Source organism: Polyodon spathula, chromosome 5 (assembly GCF_017654505.1).
Source record: "Polyodon spathula isolate WHYD16114869_AA chromosome 5, ASM1765450v1, whole genome shotgun sequence".
Taxonomy (NCBI): domain Eukaryota; kingdom Metazoa; phylum Chordata; class Actinopteri; order Acipenseriformes; family Polyodontidae; genus Polyodon; species Polyodon spathula.
In genome coordinates this window covers 23,621,432-23,644,866 of record NC_054538.1, presented here as the reverse complement: position 1 = coordinate 23,644,866, position 23,435 = coordinate 23,621,432, and the positions used below count along the sequence as shown (strand labels likewise).

Sequence of the window (23,435 nt, the reverse complement as noted above, 5' to 3'; positions counted from 1 at the left end):
TATACATGATGCCTCCCACACAGTGTAAATGGATGCAGAAATGCAAGAGAAAGTAGGAGAGAATTATCACAGCTTCTGGAAGTCAGAGAGCAGAGAAAAGGGAAAGCATGAGTAAACATTTCAAACTGCTTGTTTCCAGCTGTATTTTAATGACTATAATTCACTATTCAAGTTGTTTAAGCATTGTTCAAGTTATATATAGTGCAGTACATACATAAACACCTATCACTGTCTCCAGCAGTGTGTGTGTGCGTGTGTGTGTGTGTATATATATATATATATATATATATCAAAAATAAAATCCCTGTAATTTTCTTTGTTGCTCTGTGCTTGTGTCAAAAGTTAACTTCAGTACAAGTGTTTTAAGACGGCCCACATGAATCAGGCAGAATTGGAAAGTGATTAAATGTGTTGTTTACGTGAGTAAAACATGCCATTTTTTCAATTCAGCAGATTTATCCTAAGCATGAAATAGTACTGTAAAGGCCACGATACACCATGCAATTTCAGACTATTTCTCCTGTTTAAGGAGTACAAATACAGTGACCTAATGTTTATTTTTATGACCTAAACATAGTCCTAAACGATGACATTTATAAACAACAATGATTGAAAAAAGTATTTGAAAAAATCCTTAATTCTGTAAAATGAACACATTCAGACATGTGTTTAAGTGATACTTTACAAAAACAAAAGTATCCATGCAATATAATATGTAACCTAGTACAAGACTGTATAATGATATGGGTTTCCAAGTCCGTCAGCAAAACACACAAGTGGAATATACAAGCTCTCCAGTTTAGATCCGAAACTCAGAACAACAGGTAAGGCTCAGTAAATTAGGCTATGAATAATAATAATAATAAAAAAAAAACATTTACTAGAACTTGTTTGTTGTTACCCTAATTTTGGCAGTTTTTTATGTTGCTTATTTTGTTAATACAGTTACATTTTAATGTCTGTTTTTTTTTTTCAGAATGTCTGCACACATTAAATCAAAGCAAACTTGGATATGTGCCAGTTTGAGTTAGGACTGATAGTACTTGAGGCAAGCAACTAAAGTTCAAATATGGGTACTACTCAGGGGGCAAATTCTGAAGGGGGCATTTTTTTCTAATATAACAAATATTAAGCAAAACAACTAAAAAACATATGCATTTATTACCCATTTTCTACATCAGCAATGCATATCTATACTTTTCATCATTCAAATTCACTGCATATAATCATCATCTTCATCATCATCAGAAGATTTGACATTGCTACAGGTTTGTAGTTTGCACAGTTCTGTGCATTACAATCCATTGCTCAAACATTGGCAATCAGGTATGTTGCAAGAGCACTTGAAGTTACATGAAAGGGATTGTAAAACAGTTTGTGTAGCTGGTGCATTCTCCTTCCAGTCAATGCAAAAGTCCTCATATCAGCCATGCTCAACAGGACATGGGATATCTGAACAACTACCCAAACTTTTCCTCCATATTTAAGCTTGATAGTTGGCTTTACATGGTGGTAGTTGGTGATAATCTACTTATCCTTTTCTTGTGCAAAAAAGCCTGGATCAACTCATTGATATCCGTTAAGTGTGCTTTGATACTTTACATTTGGTATGTAAACAACTACAGTTGATCAAATAAATCTGAGCTCATCTCCCACAACTCCCAGTGTATGAATGCATTCCAATGAAAGAGAAGCAAACTTCTTGTCCAAGTGGGAATGTATCTTGTATGAGTTACTGTTCCACATTTTTGGTAGAGTTCTGCTGAGTTACAAGAAATAAGAAATAAAAGATAAGCAGAGGATAAAGACATATGTGACAATAACTTCTGTGTAGTAGGGTGATGCATGAGCAGCATTAAGAATAATTCCTGAGTCAGCTTCTTCCTGGTTGCATCTCAACTCCTGTACCTATTCAACAATCCTCCTGGGTCATCTTGAAGCAATCCTATCTACAGGTACCAAACATAACCTTATCATTCAGCTTCCTCCTGTGTTTCTGGAGTTTTCATTCTTCTACCATAAATCTGACGAGACTTTGCTTGTTTGCATCTGCACCACTGTTGAACTTTGTGACCACTTGTAATGCTTTTTAAACTTTTGCCTGTCTGCGACCCCGTTTGATCGTTCAGAATGCTTGATGGAGTTGTCTTTGTAGACATCAACTATAATATCACTCATTTCACTGTTAGAACCTTCCCTTAATGCAAATTATAGCAATGAGTTTACAAGATCTCCAAAAGTGCTGCCGTCCCCTTTCAACTTCTGAACAAGACTAATTCCATCAATGATACAAGCAGGTGGCTTTGGAATCGTTTCTTCAGGAGAGATCTTTTGAAGGGTTGATTTGTTTGTTTTTGTAAGAGAGCCATCTGAGGAAGTAGAGCCCATGGCAATTCTCCTAGTAGATGAGCCAGTGCTTCTCTCATTTGAAGGTTTTCCTGTGAGCTATGATAATCATATGTGCAAATAAGTTTGCTTGCCTTCAATATATATAATATATATATATATATATATATATATATATATATATATATATATATATATATATATATATATATATTTTTCTCCATTGTCACGGAATTTGGTTATTGGGGTGCTGCTTTCAAGCCTTTGTTGCTTGAAACTTTCACATGCTTTTTCACCAACCCTTACTAGATCCCTTTGAACGTCAGGTGGTGCAAAAGTGCCTGTGAATAAGCTTACAAGCTTGGATAAGCTTGTTGGATGTTTGCAAAGGGATTTACCCAGTTGTTTTCTAACATATCAAGCAAAGCTTTTATATTGCTTTCAACCTTGGCAATTCTGGGTTTCTGTTAATCAGCATCATGTAAATCATATTTATCCATATGAACCATGTCCCTGAGATTTCTCAGAAATTAACTCTGATATTCCGCAGTAAGGTAAAATCTGCTGACTGTCCCTGGTTTAAGACTGAATCCTCTTGTTCCCCCTGCAGTTTGAGTATCTTTGTTTATACTTTCTTCAATAGTTTGATCAACAGGAATCATTCCAAATGTATTTTCTGACCCTATCTGTACAGAAAAGTTTCCAGCCTCGAAGTGGGCTTGAACATCAGGCGGTAAGTGTGACATCTGTGCAAAATAGACAGGTAGATATCGAGCATAATGTATTGTGTCACACAAAAAGCACCAAGGGATCATCTTTTTGATTGAATACATGTACAGGGACCAGTCATCCGCTCTGGATGCATGAAGAAGCCCAAGGATTATTTCCATAAGGTCCACATTTATTGAAGGTAGGTAGCCAACAATGTCTTGTGAAACTTAAATGGCATTGCGTACCATTATGTTAAAACCTGTCCAACTACTTACTATTTGATTTGCTGAATACAAAAGTTGGGCTATGATCCACAGATTATTTTTTCACAGATTTTCCTTTTACATCATTAGAGTCTTCTTTCAATTCTGATAGTTGCATGGTTGGTGGACCAGTTATTTCGCCAGCATTGTATACAGGTAAATTCTGGTAAAGGGGCTGAATGCTTCTTTGCTTTTTCTTCTCAATTATTAGTTGCATTTTTGGAAGATGTGGTCCAAAAGCATTTTCTTGCATACTGACTCTATTTTTTCCAGACTATTAATGTTTTCCCATGCTAGAGTTGTAAAGATATATGGCTGAATGTATTCAGTTAAAAATGCACTCTCTTCATTAAGAGCTTGTGAGAGATTTTACTGCAAAGGGTAATAAAATATGTTTAGGAATCCTAACCAAAGGAATCTATTAAATCTGTTGTCTTTTGTGATGGAGTAGCTTCACTTGTTAAACGGTTATGCAGAAACAGCTTCATGCTTTGTGGCAGGCAAGCAGAACTTTTGTTCAGTTATGATGGTTTGGAGACCATTACGTCTTCAATACCAGATTAATTTATTGATTCTCTTATCTTTTGGGTCAAGTGTTTCATCCTGATCACCTGAGGTGCATTATACCATTATACCATTCCATAACATTCCTGAAAGCAGGATCCCATTTTATAAAACAAAAGCAGCTTATTGTGTGTTGTTTGCACTGTTTTATGAATTGAAAATAATGTTTTTTATTTGCTTGTTTGTTTATTAACATTTACCGTTTTGAAGCCGATCTGCTTTGTTGCACAGTGTGATGCTAGCTGTGGGTGATACCATTTTTTTTGTTGAGTCAGCATTGAGCCAATATAACACGTCACTATCCCTCATTATTGAAATTAGGAACAATCTTTGGAAGTGTTGCTACTCATTGTTGAGTTTAGGAACATGCCCATAGCTTGAAAAGTTCCAATATGAACATACGTCATTTCCACTTCCAGGTCATAAGTGAATACCTTCTCTGTATACGGAAGAGTGATGAGTATGTTGATGTGATAATGATTATTGCAGCACCTGAAAAAAAAAAAAAAAAAAAAAAAAAAAAAATACATGGCCACTGATGGGCGTTTTAATAATTTACTGGATGGGCGCTCACGGGCATTTTGGGGTTTGGAAGGTTAAACCTTTTGTTTGATATATTAAATACACGCTATGCTCCTTTGTTTGTGAAATACTTATCTTATTAAAATAAAAACAAAATCATATTTATGTATTGATATAATCTATTAGAAAATACATTGGTACAGTTAACAACTAAACCACACAGAGCATTGCATCTAAAACTTGTAAAAGGGTCCTTGTTATATTCTGAAAATTACGGTAAACTCCCCTAATCTAGATGAAAATAATGAAAACAGTAATATTTGAAAAGTACCATTTAATAGAAAAATCGATCAGAAATATTGCATATTATACAACAAATTTAACAGTACAGTTTAATGGTTATCAAAGAACGACAACTGTCTGCCGCATTTTCTAACTGCTTGTAACAGAAAAAATAAATATACAAGCTGCAAGAGCATTGACAATTCTAGATGGATTTAAATGGTTCACAAAGTCTGTGATGGTGTTATTAATACATTTTCCACTGGAGCAGCTATCTCACCTCCAGCTGCTGCATTGGTTATAAATGCATTATGCTAAAATAGTAAGTGGCTCCAGTAATAGATCTTACTGCATTTACATGGCATGATTTTGTCATTGAACTACTTCCCACTTTGATATTATATTGGGTTATATCTTGCGAATTCATAAATGTTAGCTCATTTCTCACTTTTCATAATCAACTTTCTAACAGATAAAATGGGAAAGCAGTGGTCTAATAAATGGTGTAAGTTGGACTTAAATTAAATAATGGTATGGTCTACCCCAAGTGAATCAAAAGAGGTTTTAAGCTTTATTTTCCCCCTTTACAAATAATGCATGTAAACTTCTGTAGCATTTTACTGGGCTATTCATTGTATTTATAATACAATATAAGCAGTTGTCTATCAGTATTGTTAATTCAGATCTGCTTATAAAACACTCAGTATAGTAAAACATTCCTAATGAGACCATTGCATTGTGATACACACTAGATCAGATGATGAATGATTTGCTGTGTGTCCATCAATGCTTTTTGCAGTTTATGTGGCTGTCAGTGCTTATTGCAACAGGTTTTAGCACCCTAGCCGTAGTAATACTTTAGATGCTGTATAAAAAGCGAATACAATATACAGTAGTTGTGGCAGCATAAATGGACTTCACCCAAAAAAACAAATGCTCTACAAAAATGCAACTTGCAAGAAAACAGATGTTACTTAGCTACTCATGAAATTTCCAAAGAATATTTTTTTACAATTTTAAAAAAATGTTCCTTTCAATCATCAAAATGAAACTGTGACTAAATGGTTCTGATCCCCTTATGAAGAGCAACAAGTCTAAATTAATTACTGGTAATTAATTCCAAGAGAATTAGCACATATGCACTGGTGTGTCTATAAAACTACTGTACTAGTGCCTCAAACAATAATATACCAATGAGATTACAACAGGCACGGTTATGGCTCACGCAAACTTAACTGTCAACAATCCGATAACTTTCTTCAGGATCTACGCCATTCAGGTCATGTTGCTAGGTAGAAACACAAAACCACTGTTCTAATTAAAAGTTTTAATTAGTTATCTCAATACCATTAATTATTTAAATGCAAGGTTTCAGAATTTGATTGACCTCCTCTCAACCCAGATGCATGTATGTCGAGAAAAAAATATAGTGGAGAAAAAAAAAAGTGGTTAAAGTCTTCGGAACATGCCACAGCTATACTGATTCACTGTTAACACAACAGCTGTCCATCTCTTTGAATTTCCTTATTCCCACCCTCCCGAGCCATTGAGTTGTCAACATTCAGACTGAACCTGCCCCTGGGATTCATAGCAAACTGCTATTGGTTAGAAAGCTCAGTAAACTTATGAAGTCTGGAGTTCATTGTAACTGCACTGCAATGAAACAGGACAGGACAAAGTAGGACAGTCAGACAAAAAAATTAAAAATCTACAAAACAGGTTTGAAATCGTGCGTTGTCGGCTTGGCAATCGAAATGCTTAAGAGACTTTAGAAGTCATGAAAAAACTGTACGTGACTGGAGATGAAACAAAGACCAATTAAAAAATATGGAGAAAGAAAAATGAGCTGATAGTGGAGGAAAGTGCGCATGGCCTGATGTAGAAATACTGTGTGTATAGAAATACTGTGTGTATAGAAATACTGTGTGTGCAAATATATGTTCTTTAAGTGTTTGGGTACTCAAATAAAAGAGATTAATACAGATTGTGACATAGGGTGTATAACATCATTGTACTTACTAGTACTCTGTTAATGATCACTTTTTAAATCCATTCAAGTACCATTTGTCAGTGGTTTGCACTTTGACTACTGGAATTTACAGGTCAACTAAAAACGTAAAACAACACTGCAAAATTTTTAATGGAATAAAATGTAGCAAACAAGGATAATTTCAAAACTAAACCTCTGCATTTGTGTTTATTTATCCATGTTGTAGGAAGAAAAAAAAAGTATTTTAAACACAAAAAGGTGTTTTCCTAAAATGTAAGTCTCAAAAAGGGGGGATAAACTTTTCTGACAGTGCGACTGATATAATGATTTTTACGGTAATATTTTTTAAAGGCTTCATTATTGCTAATGTTTTCACAACAAGATACATTCTGTTGTGCTTATTTTGCTACTGTATCCCAGTGTGCCTGTGGGGTAAAAATATACTTCTTTCATCTTCATTTAATTTACATTATCTCAAATTGTTTATCTAATTCTAGGAACCATGCTGCCCAGACAGTGCAATACACTGTGTATTGAATAGTGCTTTTATCATTTTCAGTATGCCAGAAAATCCTATTATTGTCATTAGTTTCCTACCCACTACATTTCCTTTGTCTAATTGCCCTGAGAGAATAATAACCCAGTTTTTATATTGAAATACCACTCGCATGTTGTGCTTTGCAAGATGTTCTGTGGTTGATTTTTTAATGCATTTTAAAAACAAAGTTTTGTATTTTTTGACATCATGAAGTTTATATATAGAGCACCTAGAAAAAAAGATGTTGAATCTCTCTGTGCTACTTATCTGGAGTATTATATGCTGTTTTATTCCGTTTCTAAATACACCAGTAAAATATAAGACCTGAGCCGAAAACCTTGATCGTCAGTTTTAATCATTTTTCCAATAAATGGTATTTATGCCTGACCAAACAAACCATTCATAAGTTTTTAATACAACAAGTAATCATTTCATTCAAATAAATGTTCAATGTCATGAATAGACATCAACATTTCAAACATTTAGTGCTCTGTATCACTAATATATTTGAGCTCTTTCCAATTAATTTAAGCTAAATTGGCAGTGACACAGTCCAGTAATTTCAGCTTTATTATGAACCAGATTCATGCCCATTTTAAGGAAGTCTCTAATACATTTTATACACTGACTGCTCAGCATTTCCTCGTCTCTCAATAAAGGAAAATAGCTGCATTTATTGCAGAGAATGAACATTTCGTAATTGAACAGGTTCTTCTGTCCTTCGACAGCCTGCCCTTTATCGTCCTGTATTGACCCACTAGTATCAAGATAATTAATTTATATCTGCTTCGGTAGTTCTGTACAAACACAATGAAGCCTAGTTCCTTTATTGACCAAAGCTAAATTAACTGCATACATTTAATAAGTTATTAAATAATTGCAAACATCTCTCCTTTCTTTAGGTATGTTTATGTTGAAATGATGTCACATGGCAAAAAGCACATCACTGGGATCTGTTCATAAGGAATATGAGGGGCTAATAAATATTTGTCACAGCACTATATTAAAATGGAAACATTTTTTGTTTAACTGTAAAGTGTGTGCATTATATGTGTTCGTGAGGACATTACAAACATAGACAAAAAAAAAGTCACAATGTGCAATATGTGCAATATAAGCTAGAATTTTTGACAGAACATTGACAACAATTTTCTTAGGCACCCTAATAAATAACAGCCACTATTAGGCAATTTACATAAAGGGACCAGTCTTTGCATATGTAGGGCCTTTTGGATGTGGGCATTTACCGCTACGACTGTCCTCCATCTGCTTAACTGCAGCTGAGGAATGAAACAGAAAAAAAGTGCCAAACCAACCAATACAAGAGTGGGGAAATACAAGTCCTGCACCTAGTGAAAAAATGATTCAATGTGTGAAATGGATGGGCTTATTTGATTTGTATAACAGAGCATGTTTTACATTTACCAGCACTGTGACACACATTAGATAGTGAGAGGACACTATAATAGGTCCTAGGGTTATTTCTTGTTTGAGTATGTGCTGGTGGTTTAAAACTCTCTCAATGTAAAAAAGTATTTAACATTTGCTTTAAAGTTATGAAAATGTATTAAATTAAATATTAGAGAATATCACCAAATCCTTTTTAAAAACATTCCAACACAGCACCCATCAAGTCCTCCAATGATGTAAAGTATATACGTATTGCTTAAAGTCTGTTAAAAAAAAAAAAAAATCCCAGACAGTGGCAAATCATTTTGCAGTGGAAGAGACGCTAGTGATTCAGCTATCTTTGTAGCATAATCAGTTTTCACTTGCTAAATGAATTAGGGCATTTCATATTCAACAGTAGAAAAGCTTTCCCACTGTGCAGTATAAAGTGGGATTCAATAATAGCAATCAAATGCCATAAGAAATTATACTTTTCAGTGCGGAAAGGGAGAGCATCAGTGACACGAAATGACAAACAGTTATAAATAGGAAATCATCATGTATTAGATAAACCCAAATAAGATGAATACACTGATTTAATTTATCATTACTCACATTCCTTCAGAGAACAGTGCTACTGCTGCTTTTCAGAAACTGAAGTGCTACATATCCTATTAGGCCTAATATTTCTTATAGGCTCAAGACGGTTAAAGCAATCTAAAATATATCCTCTAGTCTTGCTATTCCCAGTGGACACTTTCCTCAGAAGAGCTAAGGAAAGGGGAAAAGTAATGACTTGTACATTGCTGAGCATGTTCCTAATAAAAAAAAAAAAGACCTGCTTCTCTGGGAACTGGGGCACAGATGTCAGGTACTGCTCTCGTGAGTGGCAATAACTTTAAGATTTTACCTTTCTCAAACAAGAAAATATAAATCAATGATGAATTGTTAGAAAGAACAACAATGTATCTTGATTACAGAAAGCAGGATAAGATGTTCCCCAAATCAAAAAAATAATGGCCCAATAATTGTCAAAGCAAAATAAATAAAAATAAAAATAAACAGTTCTGTTATCTCCTGCCAATATATTGCCAAATGGTATTTTTGATAAATCAGTGTCTTTTGCAGAGTCTGTTAATTGAATCCTCAAACACTAGAGTGGTCATTAATCAAACGGAATGTAAGTAAAGACGTAAGGTATTTAGCATGAATTTGATCAAACAGGCAGTTGCTTTACCATTGATTTTCGCCCTATACCTCAGATGACTGCCCATATTTTCTGCAAAGAATATCTTAACCCTGCAGCTGGTGTGACAGTCCTGGAGCAAAAATAACAAGTAATAGCTTGAGCATAGCTCATTGATTTTTACATTCATGAAAGAGGACGTACCTGAGAATCCAGGAGGACAAACACACTGGAAACCTCCAGGCATGTTGAAGCAGCTGCCTCCATGCAGGCACGGCTGTGCCTCACATTCATTTACGTCCAGCTCACAGAGAGATCCAAAGTACCCAGGTGAACAATGACACTGGAACCTGGGGATTGAAACACACCAAAGAAGGAATTAACAGAAACAAACTATGTGAAAAATATGATGATATGATTTTGAGTTATCCAAATTTGAATCCCTCGTCATGCAAGAAAATAATTATAAGCTACATCTAATTTTCATATAGTATGTCTTGAGTAACAACACCAGCACACCTTGTTTAAGTTCCTTTAACAGCTATATTATATAAGTAAGACCCAAGCAAAAGAGGTAAAAGTAAGATTATTTGTCTTGTTATATTCATCCAGCTAGACAAAAGATACAGAAAGATACATGACAGTACAAAAAATGTTTTGTGTTTATTTGTTTTCTCCTCTGGGTATATACATGTTTCTCTTACTGAACACCAAACCTCTAGCCTGCATAGCACTGCTGGTTACTTTAAACATTCCCCGCTATCTAAAAAGATTTTAAAAATGTATCTATTCTTTAATACTTGTATTTTGAGTAATGTGGTTCTTTATTAAAATTTTATATATATATATATATATATATCTATATTATATATATATATATATATATATATATATATATATATATATATATATATATATATATATATATTCCCACGATATATACCACGCCTGGGGTGATGATATATCATCTTCGGACCTGCACGACCCGAAGTGGTTTATAGCGCTTATAACATGGCTACCTGTTGTTTTTGAGAAGAAAAATAATTAACATAATTAAAACACATTTTAAATTAAGACAAAACCAGAAACTTTTATAGTGTATACATCCGCAGTGTAATATACTCCCAAAGGATAAAACATCTAATTTATATTCAAGAGTTCGTTGGATGTTTTACTTGTTATAAATAAACTGCACATTTCCATTGATTATGAATTTCTACATTGAAAGCAGCATCTCATAGAGGGCTGTGTACACGCTGATGAAGAAGAGGTTGGTCTGGGCGGAGTTTCAAAAGAAACCAAGGAAGAAGGATGTGGTGCAGCTGCAATGGCAGCTGGAGTCAGATTCAGAGGTGAGTTTGATGATAAAATTGACCTCCACTGTTTTCTGTTTTGCAGTGTTGGAGTCCAGTAACTTAGTAAACTGCTTTCAGATCGATGTCCGGTTACAGACATTATTTCCCTTGATGTCAGCCTGGCTTCTGCAAGTAGGTGAACCGCTGTGCTTCTCAAGCAATGGTTTGTATAACATTTCGAGAGACTGGCCTTGTTGCTTAATTTAGACCCCCTGTAGGGTCTAGTGTTTGGGATTTGGTGAGGAGCTTTGAGTTGGTGCAGATAAAAGACTGTTACATCGGGAGAACATTTTGACAAATATTTTTTAAAGCTCTGCACCGGACAACAGGGGTCGCCAGGTCTGACGAACATGAAACCCTGTAGGTTTTGACGGTTGGGATCAGTTAGTTGTTTATGAGTCTTTGTGTCCTGGTTATATATATGCAAAGCATACATATTCAAGTCTGTTTTCATCTTTTTGGACCTCAAAAGAAGTTTTTGTCAGTTGGCGGACACCCTTGCATCTACGTGGTGCTAGATTAAGTTGAAGATCAAACCAGACCAAACCTAGCATTTGATCATCATAAGGGTAAAGAATGGTATTGTGAACAATACACTTATTTTTACTTGCAACGACCATTTAGTTTTAAAGTCACAGAGGCTGGTGGTGAATCACACATTAGCCTGGCAGGGGAATCCAGTTCTCAGGAACATATATCCATCTATATTATATGCGTTTTATATATATTATTACAAGGAAATGGTATATATATATATATATATATATATATATATAATATATATATATATATATATATAATATAAAAAAAGCCTGTTTACAAAATTCAAGAAATTAAATTGGTTTTTAGAACCTTTTCTTACTTGAAGGAACTGCAAATGTGTTAAAGGCTATTGAGAATGATTTGAGACATGAGAAGGTCGTTTGGGGAAATAATGACAGCCTTTTTCCCCACATCAGGTTCCTATCATGAATCATTGTAGCAGCAGATTGAAGAAGGAAATAAAACCCACCTTGTGACCCAAGAGGATTGTGAAAATGTGCTCTGAATCTGGTGTAATGCTAAAGGTGTGGGAAGGTGTGACATGAAATGACAGGATGGATACATATTTTTTAGAACCGAGTGTCAAAATTAATAACAACAGCTAAAAGAATATGTTGCAGCTTACACCATGTAAATTAGCAAATTGATCTTCTGAATACTGAGCCAGGTCCACTCTCATTTCATCAGAGAGCTTGCCTGTCTTTATGTGTGCTGATAACCAGGATCTAAACACGACTGACATAAACTCCCTGGACTGTGGAATCAGGGGAACTCTGTAAGAGGAAGTGCATGGCTGTTGATTCATGACAGACGACAAACCGAAGACAAATAATCTAGGACTACAATAAACATTAAGCCCAAGGATTTATCAGCCCATCTGAAAATGGCTAAGGACCACTCTTAACCAGTAGGGGGGAACTATTTAATATCTGTAAGAGTAAACATAAAGTGATTGTATCTAAAAAAAACAATTACTTACATCTTTACCCATTGCCGACGTCAATTTGCTACATAGGTCTCGAATTAGCAGTTTTAAAAGAAACACATTTCAGAGAATTTGTGTTTTAAGAATGAAGTAAATTGCTCCCAGAAAGTACACAGCAAATAAATAACCAAGCCAATTTTCTTTATTGAAACAAAACAAAATGATACATCAATTTTAACAAATTCATGAGATGTTAAAAAAAAAAAAATCTGTAATAATAATAATAATAATAATAATAATAATAATAATAATAATCCAGTAAAATAGAACAGTTAATTGCAGGGCAAATGTCAAAGCAATTAAATGGCACTTTAAAGCAGTCATTATCCTCTTCACACTTCACTGTCATCAGACTGTGAATTTATCAACCACAAAGGTATTAAAGCTGGGGTAAATTAACCGTGTATCTTTTATTATTTGAAAAGCAATTGACTGAATGTTCTGGACAGAGCAAGTTAATACCAAAACATTCAGTAAAAAAAAAAAAAAAAAAAAAGCAAGACGACTATATTATTCTCAACTGGGGCATTTTAGCTTCACTTTTTATATTTGTTATTTTTTGTTTGTTTGTTGGTAGAAAAAAAAAAAAAAAGCCAGCCCCTAAAATAAATAAAACCAATTAGACCAGAGCCATAACACCACACAATAGCAAACATCTTGCATACAAACTCCCCCACCTTTTTTTTTTTTTTTTAAAGAACATCTTATGGCTAAAAAAAAAAAATTGGCCTGTTGTAAAAAACAGAATGCATGATGGTCTTCCTACTGATGCTAGCAAAAGACCATCATATATCTTCCATTTCACATCAATAATTTAATCTAATACACCAAACTGAATTACAAACCTATTCACAAGGTCCTGGCATGTTCCACTATTTTTGCAGGGACTAGAAATGCATTCATTTATATCCTCTTCGCAATGTACACCAGAGAAACCAGTTCTACATTCACAGCTGAGGGGGAAAAAAAAAAAAAGTTAACACACACTTTAGTAACACTGTACACAATGTGTAACACTATATGAAAATGCCTATGGTAAGTGATCTTCTTTGAAATCTATAAAACAAATGTTCGGCATGCACTTATTACATGCAAAAGTACTGTATCCACTTTGTTTTGGAGTCCTAAACCTGATTTCCAAATGAAAATTCAAGACAGATTTCATGTGTCACTGTAAACATGGCAAATTTGTCTGTTAAAATATTTGCTTCAGTATTTTAGAGCCATAACATAAATTTTATATAATGTAAGAGAAGTTATAAAATATAGATTTTGAACTTGACACAGAAAACTGTCATCGTTTCTCCAAAGAGAAGTCATAACTTCAATATTTAACTTTGTGTACTCCAGACTTTTTTAATAGAATTATTTTATTCGGATCACTCAATTGCGATTTTCAAATTAAGTGTCGTGAAGGGGTACGCCTGGCCCTTGGTTGTTATTATTATTATTATTGTGAATTATTATTTCAAGTAAGTGCGTATTATTATTATTATTATTATTATTATTATTATTATTATTATTGTTAAATGTGGTTGGCAGGGATGGTGTTAAATTCTCGTTTCTGCCAAACATCCTGCAAGAATGCTTGGTCGGCAGTTAATAACTTAGGGACGAATTGGCTGTCAACCAAGCTCTTTAGAAAACCTGTGCAGAATGTGGTCGAGGGATAAATGAGGTAATTGATAACCAGTTAATCCCTCGACCCTAAATATACACCGGCAGCTTTTGTTGACAGGGGTTTTTTTTGGTTGTTAGGAGAAGGTGAGACAGAAAGAAAGATGTAACTAAACAATTGCTTCTTGTGCTAAGTATAGATTGGCACGATACTTGTTTTGGCATGATACTTGTTTTGTTTATGTATATTTATTTTGGCCATCGTGCAGTTTTGTTTTGTGTTTGTTATTTGTTATTTTTATTTAATAAATATGCGCAACCGTGCTTCACCCCACCGTTCATTGTGCCTGTACAAATAAATATAGACATCATTAAAAACTAAATACATTACCAAGAACTTTTTACAATTATTATACCAAATTAATCACTATATATTATTGATTCTAAATTATTTTGCATGTTTAAATACATAACTCTCGCATTTTTATTTATCAATGTTCTAAAACCTCACTCTTGGTCACATTTCACTAAACACTTTTAAACTAATAAATAAACAATTACCATAACGAACATTATCACATTCATCATAGTAAAGTTGAGTTCTTAGCTATAAACAGGAACATGTTTAAAGTTTGCAACTCATTGTCTGGAGTTTGGTGTTATTTACATACAAACATTGGTTGTTTATCGTAGATACAGGTTCAAGCTACATCTGCATAATTTAAGTGGATGGAAACTGAAAATATTATTTTAAAACACCCTTTTCTTATACCAATATAGAACTTCAATCACTTTAATAGCAAAACTGTAATTATTTAAATTGTGGGGAAACCTCACCGTCTCTAGAAATATATTTCAAGGGAAATTCTCATCCCTCTTGTTAAACCTGCATTACTGACAACACTGTGCCAACAATGTACTGTTTTGGATTGGATCTTTTAATTAGACATTAAAGGGATGCAATGTTTTCTTATACTTGTTTGTAACATATTTGTATTATTTCAGATGGTATAATCTTCATGCATGCCCCAGCTACAGAAACTGTCCCCCCACCTTTTGCAACTAAAGTTACATAGTTACGTAAGTTAAGTATAAATAGGCTTTTGAATCTAAATAAAATAATTATATTTAAAAAGTCATTCTGGAGTACACAGAATTCAAAGAGAAACGGTGAGGGATTTCTGTGTCCTGTTCAAACTCTATTTTTTATAACTTCTCTTACATTAGGAGGCTGTCCTTACATAAACCACTCACCCCTGTCGGGGCTCGTGATTTACATCCTTGGGTCATCCTCCTGCAGCGAATAAAAAAAGGATATAGATACATTTTTGTAACAACCTGCCTGTCCAGAATGAACTGCCTTTAAATAAATTGAGTTCCCATGCTGACATTAATTCATTAAGACATTAAAAACATTCAAAGTGAGCAAAAGTTCAGCCAGTCTGAGAAGGATATCTGCTGGGGGCTCTTTCGCTATCCATTCACCAAGGAAGTGTTTTAATGCAATTAAATTAATGCAATTAAACTGGCAATTAAACTGGCTCTGTAACACATGCACACAATGCAGTTTTTATTGGCAGCTAACACCCACACCCACAATGTAGTCTATCTTAGAACGATTTTCTCTGTGTTTTCTGACTGAGCAGAGTAGGAGATGTATTTACAGTCACTTAAAAAATGAATATACACCAAATAATGTATGATATGAGAGTTAACTCATGATAGATTTATACTGTACATATATGCCTATATTCATCAAAATTCACATTCACTTGTATTAACGATCTTGGTAAATATTAAACTATTTAGTTCTTTTAATTATAATTTAGATTTTTTTTTTCTTTTCTGATTCCATTGTCTCAATCAAAATTGGCAATGGAAATTCTCCTTTTGTTTTCATACATCATGGGCAACATACAAACATTTTGATATAGTAATGGTTAGCATACATATTAACTTTAAATCAAAGAAAATCTATGTTGTGTACTGTTCATGGTTTGGATGCAATAAAAATGAAAATATTAAAAACAGTATTTGGATGCGATCTAGAATTAACAAGCAAAGGTTTCTGGCTGAATTGATCTCATTTACCTGTATCTATTGGTCCCATCCAGACAGTGACCATGATTCTGACAAGGGCTAGAGATGCACTCATTTGTGTCAATTTCACAGTGAATACCTTCAAATCCTGAAAGATAGAGGAGACAGGCATGGATCAGTGAGTTCCACTACAGGCTGAAAACGTCAGGATCCATGATAACAAAGGCCCTTGTGAACACCATCTTAATGGAAGTACTAGCCCCTTTAGCAGTTTCCACATGCAGCGTTTTCTCTCAGAGGATATAAAAGTCCAATCATACTTCAATACTGAAGATGGATTGGTTTTAAAGTTGGAAACAAGCATCCTAGTATTGTACATCTGGGAAGAGAAAAAAAAAAAAAAAAAAAAAAGCAAAACCTTTGCTTTTATGTTTGTCAGCATTTGTTCATTAAGAGCTGATGCTACAGTTTATAGTACAACAGTTGAATATCAAATTTGAGATGGCTCCAGAAGCAGATTCATTCAAATATATTTTACCAGCACATTAGGAAAGAGAATGTACATTGGTAAACTGAATATTAGGGTTATACGATAGCAAACGGTAATATTGGAGTTGAAATTAATGGACCGAGGCTGAAAGCGAAGGTCTGTTTACAGCCTCGAGTGCCGATATAACTCATATACAGACACTTGCCGTTCTATATATGTATCACTACTTTATTATTAATACACAAATTGGTATATTGGTATGTTTTTTTTTTTTTTTAAACTAGATTTTGTACATGTTGAGTTATGTAATATTTTTTTTTTGTACATTATACTTGTGTTTATGGCATTTTAAAGGTATTTACTGTTGATAGCACTTCTTAAATGAATAAATAAAATAAGGAAAAATGCTTAGGACTTCAAAAGAATGTTTATTCAATACAGAACTGTTTAACAAATAATATATACCACATAGATAACCACATTTATGTATGTGGGGTGCATTTGCATTCCCTTCTGCCTTCCATGTGAGCTAAATTATGGCAGATGAGTTACTGGATGTATTGGCACATTGGACCTATTGGAAATTGTTCGAGAGGTTGAATTTCACTTGTCTCGTAAGACTCCACTGTACTGTCCAATCGTTCACTTTCTAATTTGGTAGTGCTTTTTAAACCTATTTTCCTAATTACAGCCTAATTAAACACTCCCTTAAAAAAATTAGGAAAGCAGTATATTAATTAAAGGCTTACGCATGCAGAACCTTGCTGTATAGTAGGCTACAGTAATGCTAATTAGTAGTGCAAGCACAGGACTAATGGGTACATTTAAATGCAGCTACTTGCTGCCTTACCTAGTACAAGTCAGTCAAGTTGAAAGCAATACCACATGTAAATGATCTATTACAGCTTTAAGTTGTATGTTTTAAAAGGTTGTCATTCTCCATTTTACTGTCTGAGGAAAACATAGCATGTGTTATTTTTATTTCTTGACTTTGCAGCAGATAAAACAATAAATGGGACAACCCATGCATGGTTAGGCTCCCAAAATCAAAATGAAATTAACGTAAATATTAAATTGCTTTGATTTCTGTAACATTTAGCAGATAAATAGATAATGACATTTTTTTTTTTTTTAATTTTATGAATTAGATTTACATATTTGGTAGGATTATACAAAATACAATAAAGCATAGTAAATCAGATTTATTTTAGGCCAGATTACCAAATTTGTAAAATACAACACATTAAAAATGTATTCTCCATACATATCTTGAACAAAGTTTCTTCTTTTAACATTACTGTAAATCATGAAGGAGAGTGTTTGAATGCAGCACCTGCATAATATACCTCTAAACAATCAAGAAATGACAGCCTTGCAACTTCAAAGATATAGAAGCTGAGAGGTGGGCATTAATTCCATGAATATGTATTTATTTATTTTAACCATAGTATCATGCACTACTTTCTTACACTACTCTTCAGATCTTTTTTTAAAATGCTTGGGAATGGTTGACTGCTTTTACTCTCTATTTGCATATGTAGCAGGGGGAGATCTGTGCTGACTCTGCTGGCGTGTTCACAGGGCTGCAGGAAGAGGGCGGCAGTCGTCCAACAACCGCCTGTGAGTCATGGCAGTGACACAGGGAGGTGGGAAAGTGGGTGTGTGGACTTTCCCCCTCTCTGAATGGCTGAGAGGCGAGTCTTGGGAGATTGTTAGCCCTATAAAATAATGCTCTGCTGTTTCCTCTGGTCTGCCCTTTAAACGCGCCGAGAGTGCGGAAGCGCTGGTCGAGGACTGTGAACCAGTCGGGAGAAACCGAAACTGAGTGTGTCAAAGCAAGACAGTGAGAGCGGGGAACCCTTGGGCAGACACCGGAGTATTGTAACGGAGCAGGCTAGTTAGCCGGCAGTGTAGGACGGTGATCCGGGTCGCACGGGTAGTGGCGGCCGGGATATAGCTGTCAAGTGCAGCACCTTTTCTTTGTAGTTTTGTTACTGTTTTATTTTCCCTGTTTCTTTGTGCCTTCTGTTTTGAATTATTGTTTCGAAGCACCTGTAAGGATGCCGGTATTGTGTACCATCGCTTGGTATGCCCGTGGTTTTGTTTACCATCGTTGGTAAATCAGACCACGGACCCACAGCGCCATCTGCGGGCTAAAAGAAAAATAGCACCCCGCGTGGCATGGCTATTGGGTATCATACGGAGGTTTATGTATTGCATTGTTATCAATACAGAAAAAAACAAAATCACATTTGCATCACTTATAAAACTTAAAAAAGGACCTCCACCCCCAGGGGATAAATACTTGTGAGACATAAGGCTCAACTCCATTTTTGTTTCAGACTTGCCTGAGGAGGAGTGAGCTCTAACTTTTAAACCCTTTCCCTGCAAAGGCTTTTGGAACCTCAGTGCTAGAGGTTTTTCCTAAATTTGGGACTGAATCATTTCAAAGTCAAAGTTCTCAGTCGTCTTTAAAGGAAACATAGGAAAACTATACATTGTTTTTTTCAGCACAATCTTTTCAGTGATGTTACATTTGTGGGCATATCTGGTCAACTGATTGAGATATATATATATAATAATATATATATATATATATATATATATATATATATATATATATATATATATATATATATAATAAAACAAAATAAAAAATTACATTTTCTATGTAACTTTAAATCCCTGGAAAAGTTATTTCTTACCATGGCAGAAAGACAAATTGTATACGTATCACATTGCCAATGTGTTGACAATTTCTAACAGTTATGTTTCTGTTACAGCTCCTTAAACATTATTATTAAAAATAAACATTGAACACCGCTAGGTCAAATGATCTTTGTGTTTTTCATAGTGTAAACTTTGGGGCATATAAACACTATATATTTTCTAAAACAAGACAAATACAAAATTCAAAATATATGACACTATCTTGCTTGGAATAAAAGTACAGCACACAACTGCCACACATATTATTATTATTATTATTATTATTATTATTATTATTATTATTATTATTATTATTATTATTGCCTTTGTTCTCTATTTTGTGACCACAGTGCACAAACTATATCAAAGGAAGCTGGAAAACTCTTTATATTCTGAAACTGTAGGTTGTGAGGATTACAATGTACTAGACTCATAAACATGAGGTGAACTTTAACCCCTCTTGCAATGCATAGATTATAAGGCTAATTCTAACTTGAAAACTTATAAATGACAAGATAACTGTCAAATTTTGTGCTTGCTTCCAAAAGTGCTTTACAGAAACTAGAACATGTTATACCTATTAAAAGCTTTTCTTGCTCTAAAGGGCAGAATATTGATGTTAACCATACAAAAAACAATATGCAAAAATCACAAAACTTATAACATATTTACTCCCAATGTTGTGCCACAAAAGTTAGATACAACTGCAAATGTAGATTTCCACATTCTGCACGTTATAAGGTTGTTAAATGTAGTTATAAAAGTGTTTACCAGCTACAAAAAGTCTGAAATGAACTGTGACAGTGTTGGCAAATATATAACAATTATTTCACAAATAAAATAATTTTAAAAATGAGAGTGGGTACAAAAAATAGCTAAAAACCTAAATATACCACTTACCACTATTAGGGCTATAATTAAGAAGTTCAAAACCAGTGGAACAGTGGTAAATCTGCCAGGTAGAGGACCCAAGTGCATCTTGCTCCCACGCACAGTGAGGAAGATGGTTCAGGAGGCAAACAAGAATCCAAGGGCCACAGTTGGAGAATTGCAGAACTTTGTTGCATATTGGGATCACCAAGTCTCCAAATCTACAATTAGATGCCACCTCCTTGCCAATAGCCTATTTGGAAGGGTTGCCAGAAAAAAAGCCTTTATTGAGAGCAACTAACAAATGTAAGCACCTGGGGTTTGCAAAAAGACATTGGCACTTGGATTGGAACCGGGTGCTATGGTCAGATGAGACCAAAATAGAGCTCTTTTGCCATGCACACTTGCGGTGGGTTTGGTGTCGAAAGAAGGCTGCATAGGAAGAAAAGAACCTCATACCTACTGTAAAATATGGTTGTGGATCTTTGATGTTATGGTGCTGTTTTGCTTCCACTGGTCTTGGGGCCCTTGTTAAGGTCAATGGCATCATGAACTCTACCAAAAACCTGGTTGCCTCTGCCAAGAGGCTGAAACTTGGCTGCCAGTGGATCTTCCAGCAACAATGCACCAAGCACACATCAAAATCCACAAAGAAATGGTTAATTGACCACAAAATCAACATTTTGCAATGACCATCTCAGTCTCCGGACTTGAATCCCATTGAAAACCTGTGGTTTGAATTGAAGAGGGCAGTCCATAAGCGCACAATGAAGGATATCAAGGATCTGGAAAGATTTTGTATGGAGAAATGGTCTAAGATCCCTTCCAATGTATTCTCCAATCTCATTAAAAAATAATAGAAACAGGTTCAGTGCCGTTATCCTTGCAAAGGGAGAGTGCACAAAGTACCGAAAACAAGGGTGCCAATAATTGTGACACTTATTTTTTTGGAAATTAATGTATAATTTGAGAAATGTGTAATTTTGGTTTATTCAATTGAATCATTAATAAAGTACAATATATTCCACATGTTTGAAAATTACAATATAGCTCATTACCTGTGTTGTTTATTTTATATAGCCTTTTTTGCTCATCTTTATCAAGGATGCCAATAATTTTATATATATATATATATATATATATATATATATATATATATATAGCTACAGTTTCCAGACAGTAATTGAATTCAAGACAAAACAAAAAGGAGAAATCTGACTGGCTAGTTTTTACTCATGGAATGTTCGGTACACCATTCACATACTGTAAAGCCATAAATATTTGCAAACCTTTTATTGTGCGTTTTTCTTGTATGAAAAAAAAATAAACTGCAAACACTTTTTGTACGAATATCAAATTACACTAACAATACATGCTTTGAATACTGCAACAGGTCGCCAACATTTCTGGACCAAAATAGTTTTTTTGGGTGTAATTCACCAAATATTTATGGATTTACAGTATTTTGAAAGACACTAAACCCTCCCACACACGTCCTAAAATTTTCATTCACAGCTTGCAGGGGAATGCCTTTGATATACAATATAGGTACAACATAGGGCACCCTGCAGCAATCACTAGCGATCGATTAGTTCTGAAAATAACTGTTGAAAATAACATTGTTTGCCAAAAATAGCTTTTTGGGTCTTTTTGGTTAGCCATCACAATTTGCTCAGATCAAAGCATTATCCTTTATAAATACAGACAGTCGGTGTCAGAGCCTGTACAAGTGACGCGGTCAGTACCCTGAGCCAATAGCAGTTGGTACCAGAGCCTGTACCAGTCACCTTGTCAGTACCAGAACCAGTACCAGTGACCTGGTTGGCACCAAAGTAGGTACCAGTCATTTGGTTCATACCAGAAATCAGTACCAGTGACCCGATTCAATCCAGTTTGACACCAAGAACGTTACCAGTGATCCATTTTTGTGTACTCTATGTGTACAGTTTTCAACACCAGTCAGCTTACTGTCTGTTCTTGTGCGCCTAAATTGCATGACTGAACTGCTTTTTAAGCCTTGCACCATGGTTTCACCTTTGTGCTAGTTGCCAGATAAACATTCCAGCAGAGGATACGCACGACAGGTGCATACACTGCCTGGGACAGGGGCATGCAGATGGGGCAGTTAAAGACTGCAGCTCTTGCGTGTCTTGTGCTCATTTTGCAAAGAGAACACTGGAAAGCAGCCTGGTCCACTGTTCCAGGGACCGCTCTAAATTTCTGACACCGGCGCTGCATGACTTGAGTGCTGCAGTGCGGTCAACAGAGTCCCCACTCCCTGTTACACTGGGAGCTAGGAAGCGATCCTGGAGTCCAGGGATAGGTGCAGAAATGTGTCCTCCTCTTCATCCTCTGGTTTGGAGAGCTCCCTCTCTCCTCTCCCAGGCTCTGTCCACTGATCACAGGCCCTCGTCCCACTGGTTGGATGAGATGAGCTACTAACCACCTGTTTAAGTACAATGGGCAGGCATTGGACAGGAGCATGGTGGCGGCAAGAAGACAGCTCTGGCTTTCTTAGGCCCGAGTGCCTGAGAAGTACAAGGTATCATTGCTTGATGCACCCATAACACTGGGTCATACGTTTGGATGGCAGTGGATGAGATGCTAAAGCGCTCTCACAAAGCATGGGAAACTTGGCAATGCCTCCTCCCCAAGCAGAAGCTCCCAGCCTATAAGCAGGAAAACCATGCACCCTCAGCCCCAGAAGCAGGCTCATACAGCCCCTTCTAGCTAATGCGCAGAACAACTTTCAGGGTGTGCAGCATGAGGCCGCCACAATTACCAGCATCAAGTCCCATCAAGTTGCAAGTCCCTGCAAGCCAGTAGTCCTAGGGTTTACTGCCACAGGTCCAGGGCCCATTCTATCAAGCCCACCTGGATTATTGCCGATCACACATCTTAGACACCTGGGTGCTTACCACCATCAAGGCCGGTTACTCCCTGCAGTTTCATTTCCTCCCTCCTCCATTTTAGGGTATGATCGTAACAAAGGTCATGAACCCTCAATACACTATCTTAGTGTCTCAGGAGGTATT

At 35.4% G+C, this 23,435-nt stretch overlaps 1 protein-coding gene across 1 annotated transcript in view; it reads right to left on the bottom strand.

Moving 5' to 3' along the window:
- The window catches only part of eys (eyes shut homolog), a 380,525-nt gene that overhangs the window by 209,131 nt on the left and 147,959 nt on the right, over positions 1 to 23,435 (bottom strand). Inside the window, exons 24-26 of the mRNA XM_041251458.1 lie at positions 16,383 to 16,479; positions 13,520 to 13,627; positions 9,996 to 10,141 (exon numbers count right to left, since the gene is read on the bottom strand). Of these exons, the coding sequence (XP_041107392.1) occupies positions 9,996 to 10,141; positions 13,520 to 13,627; positions 16,383 to 16,479 (351 nt within the window). The remainder of the gene's footprint in view (positions 1 to 9,995; positions 10,142 to 13,519; positions 13,628 to 16,382; positions 16,480 to 23,435) is intronic.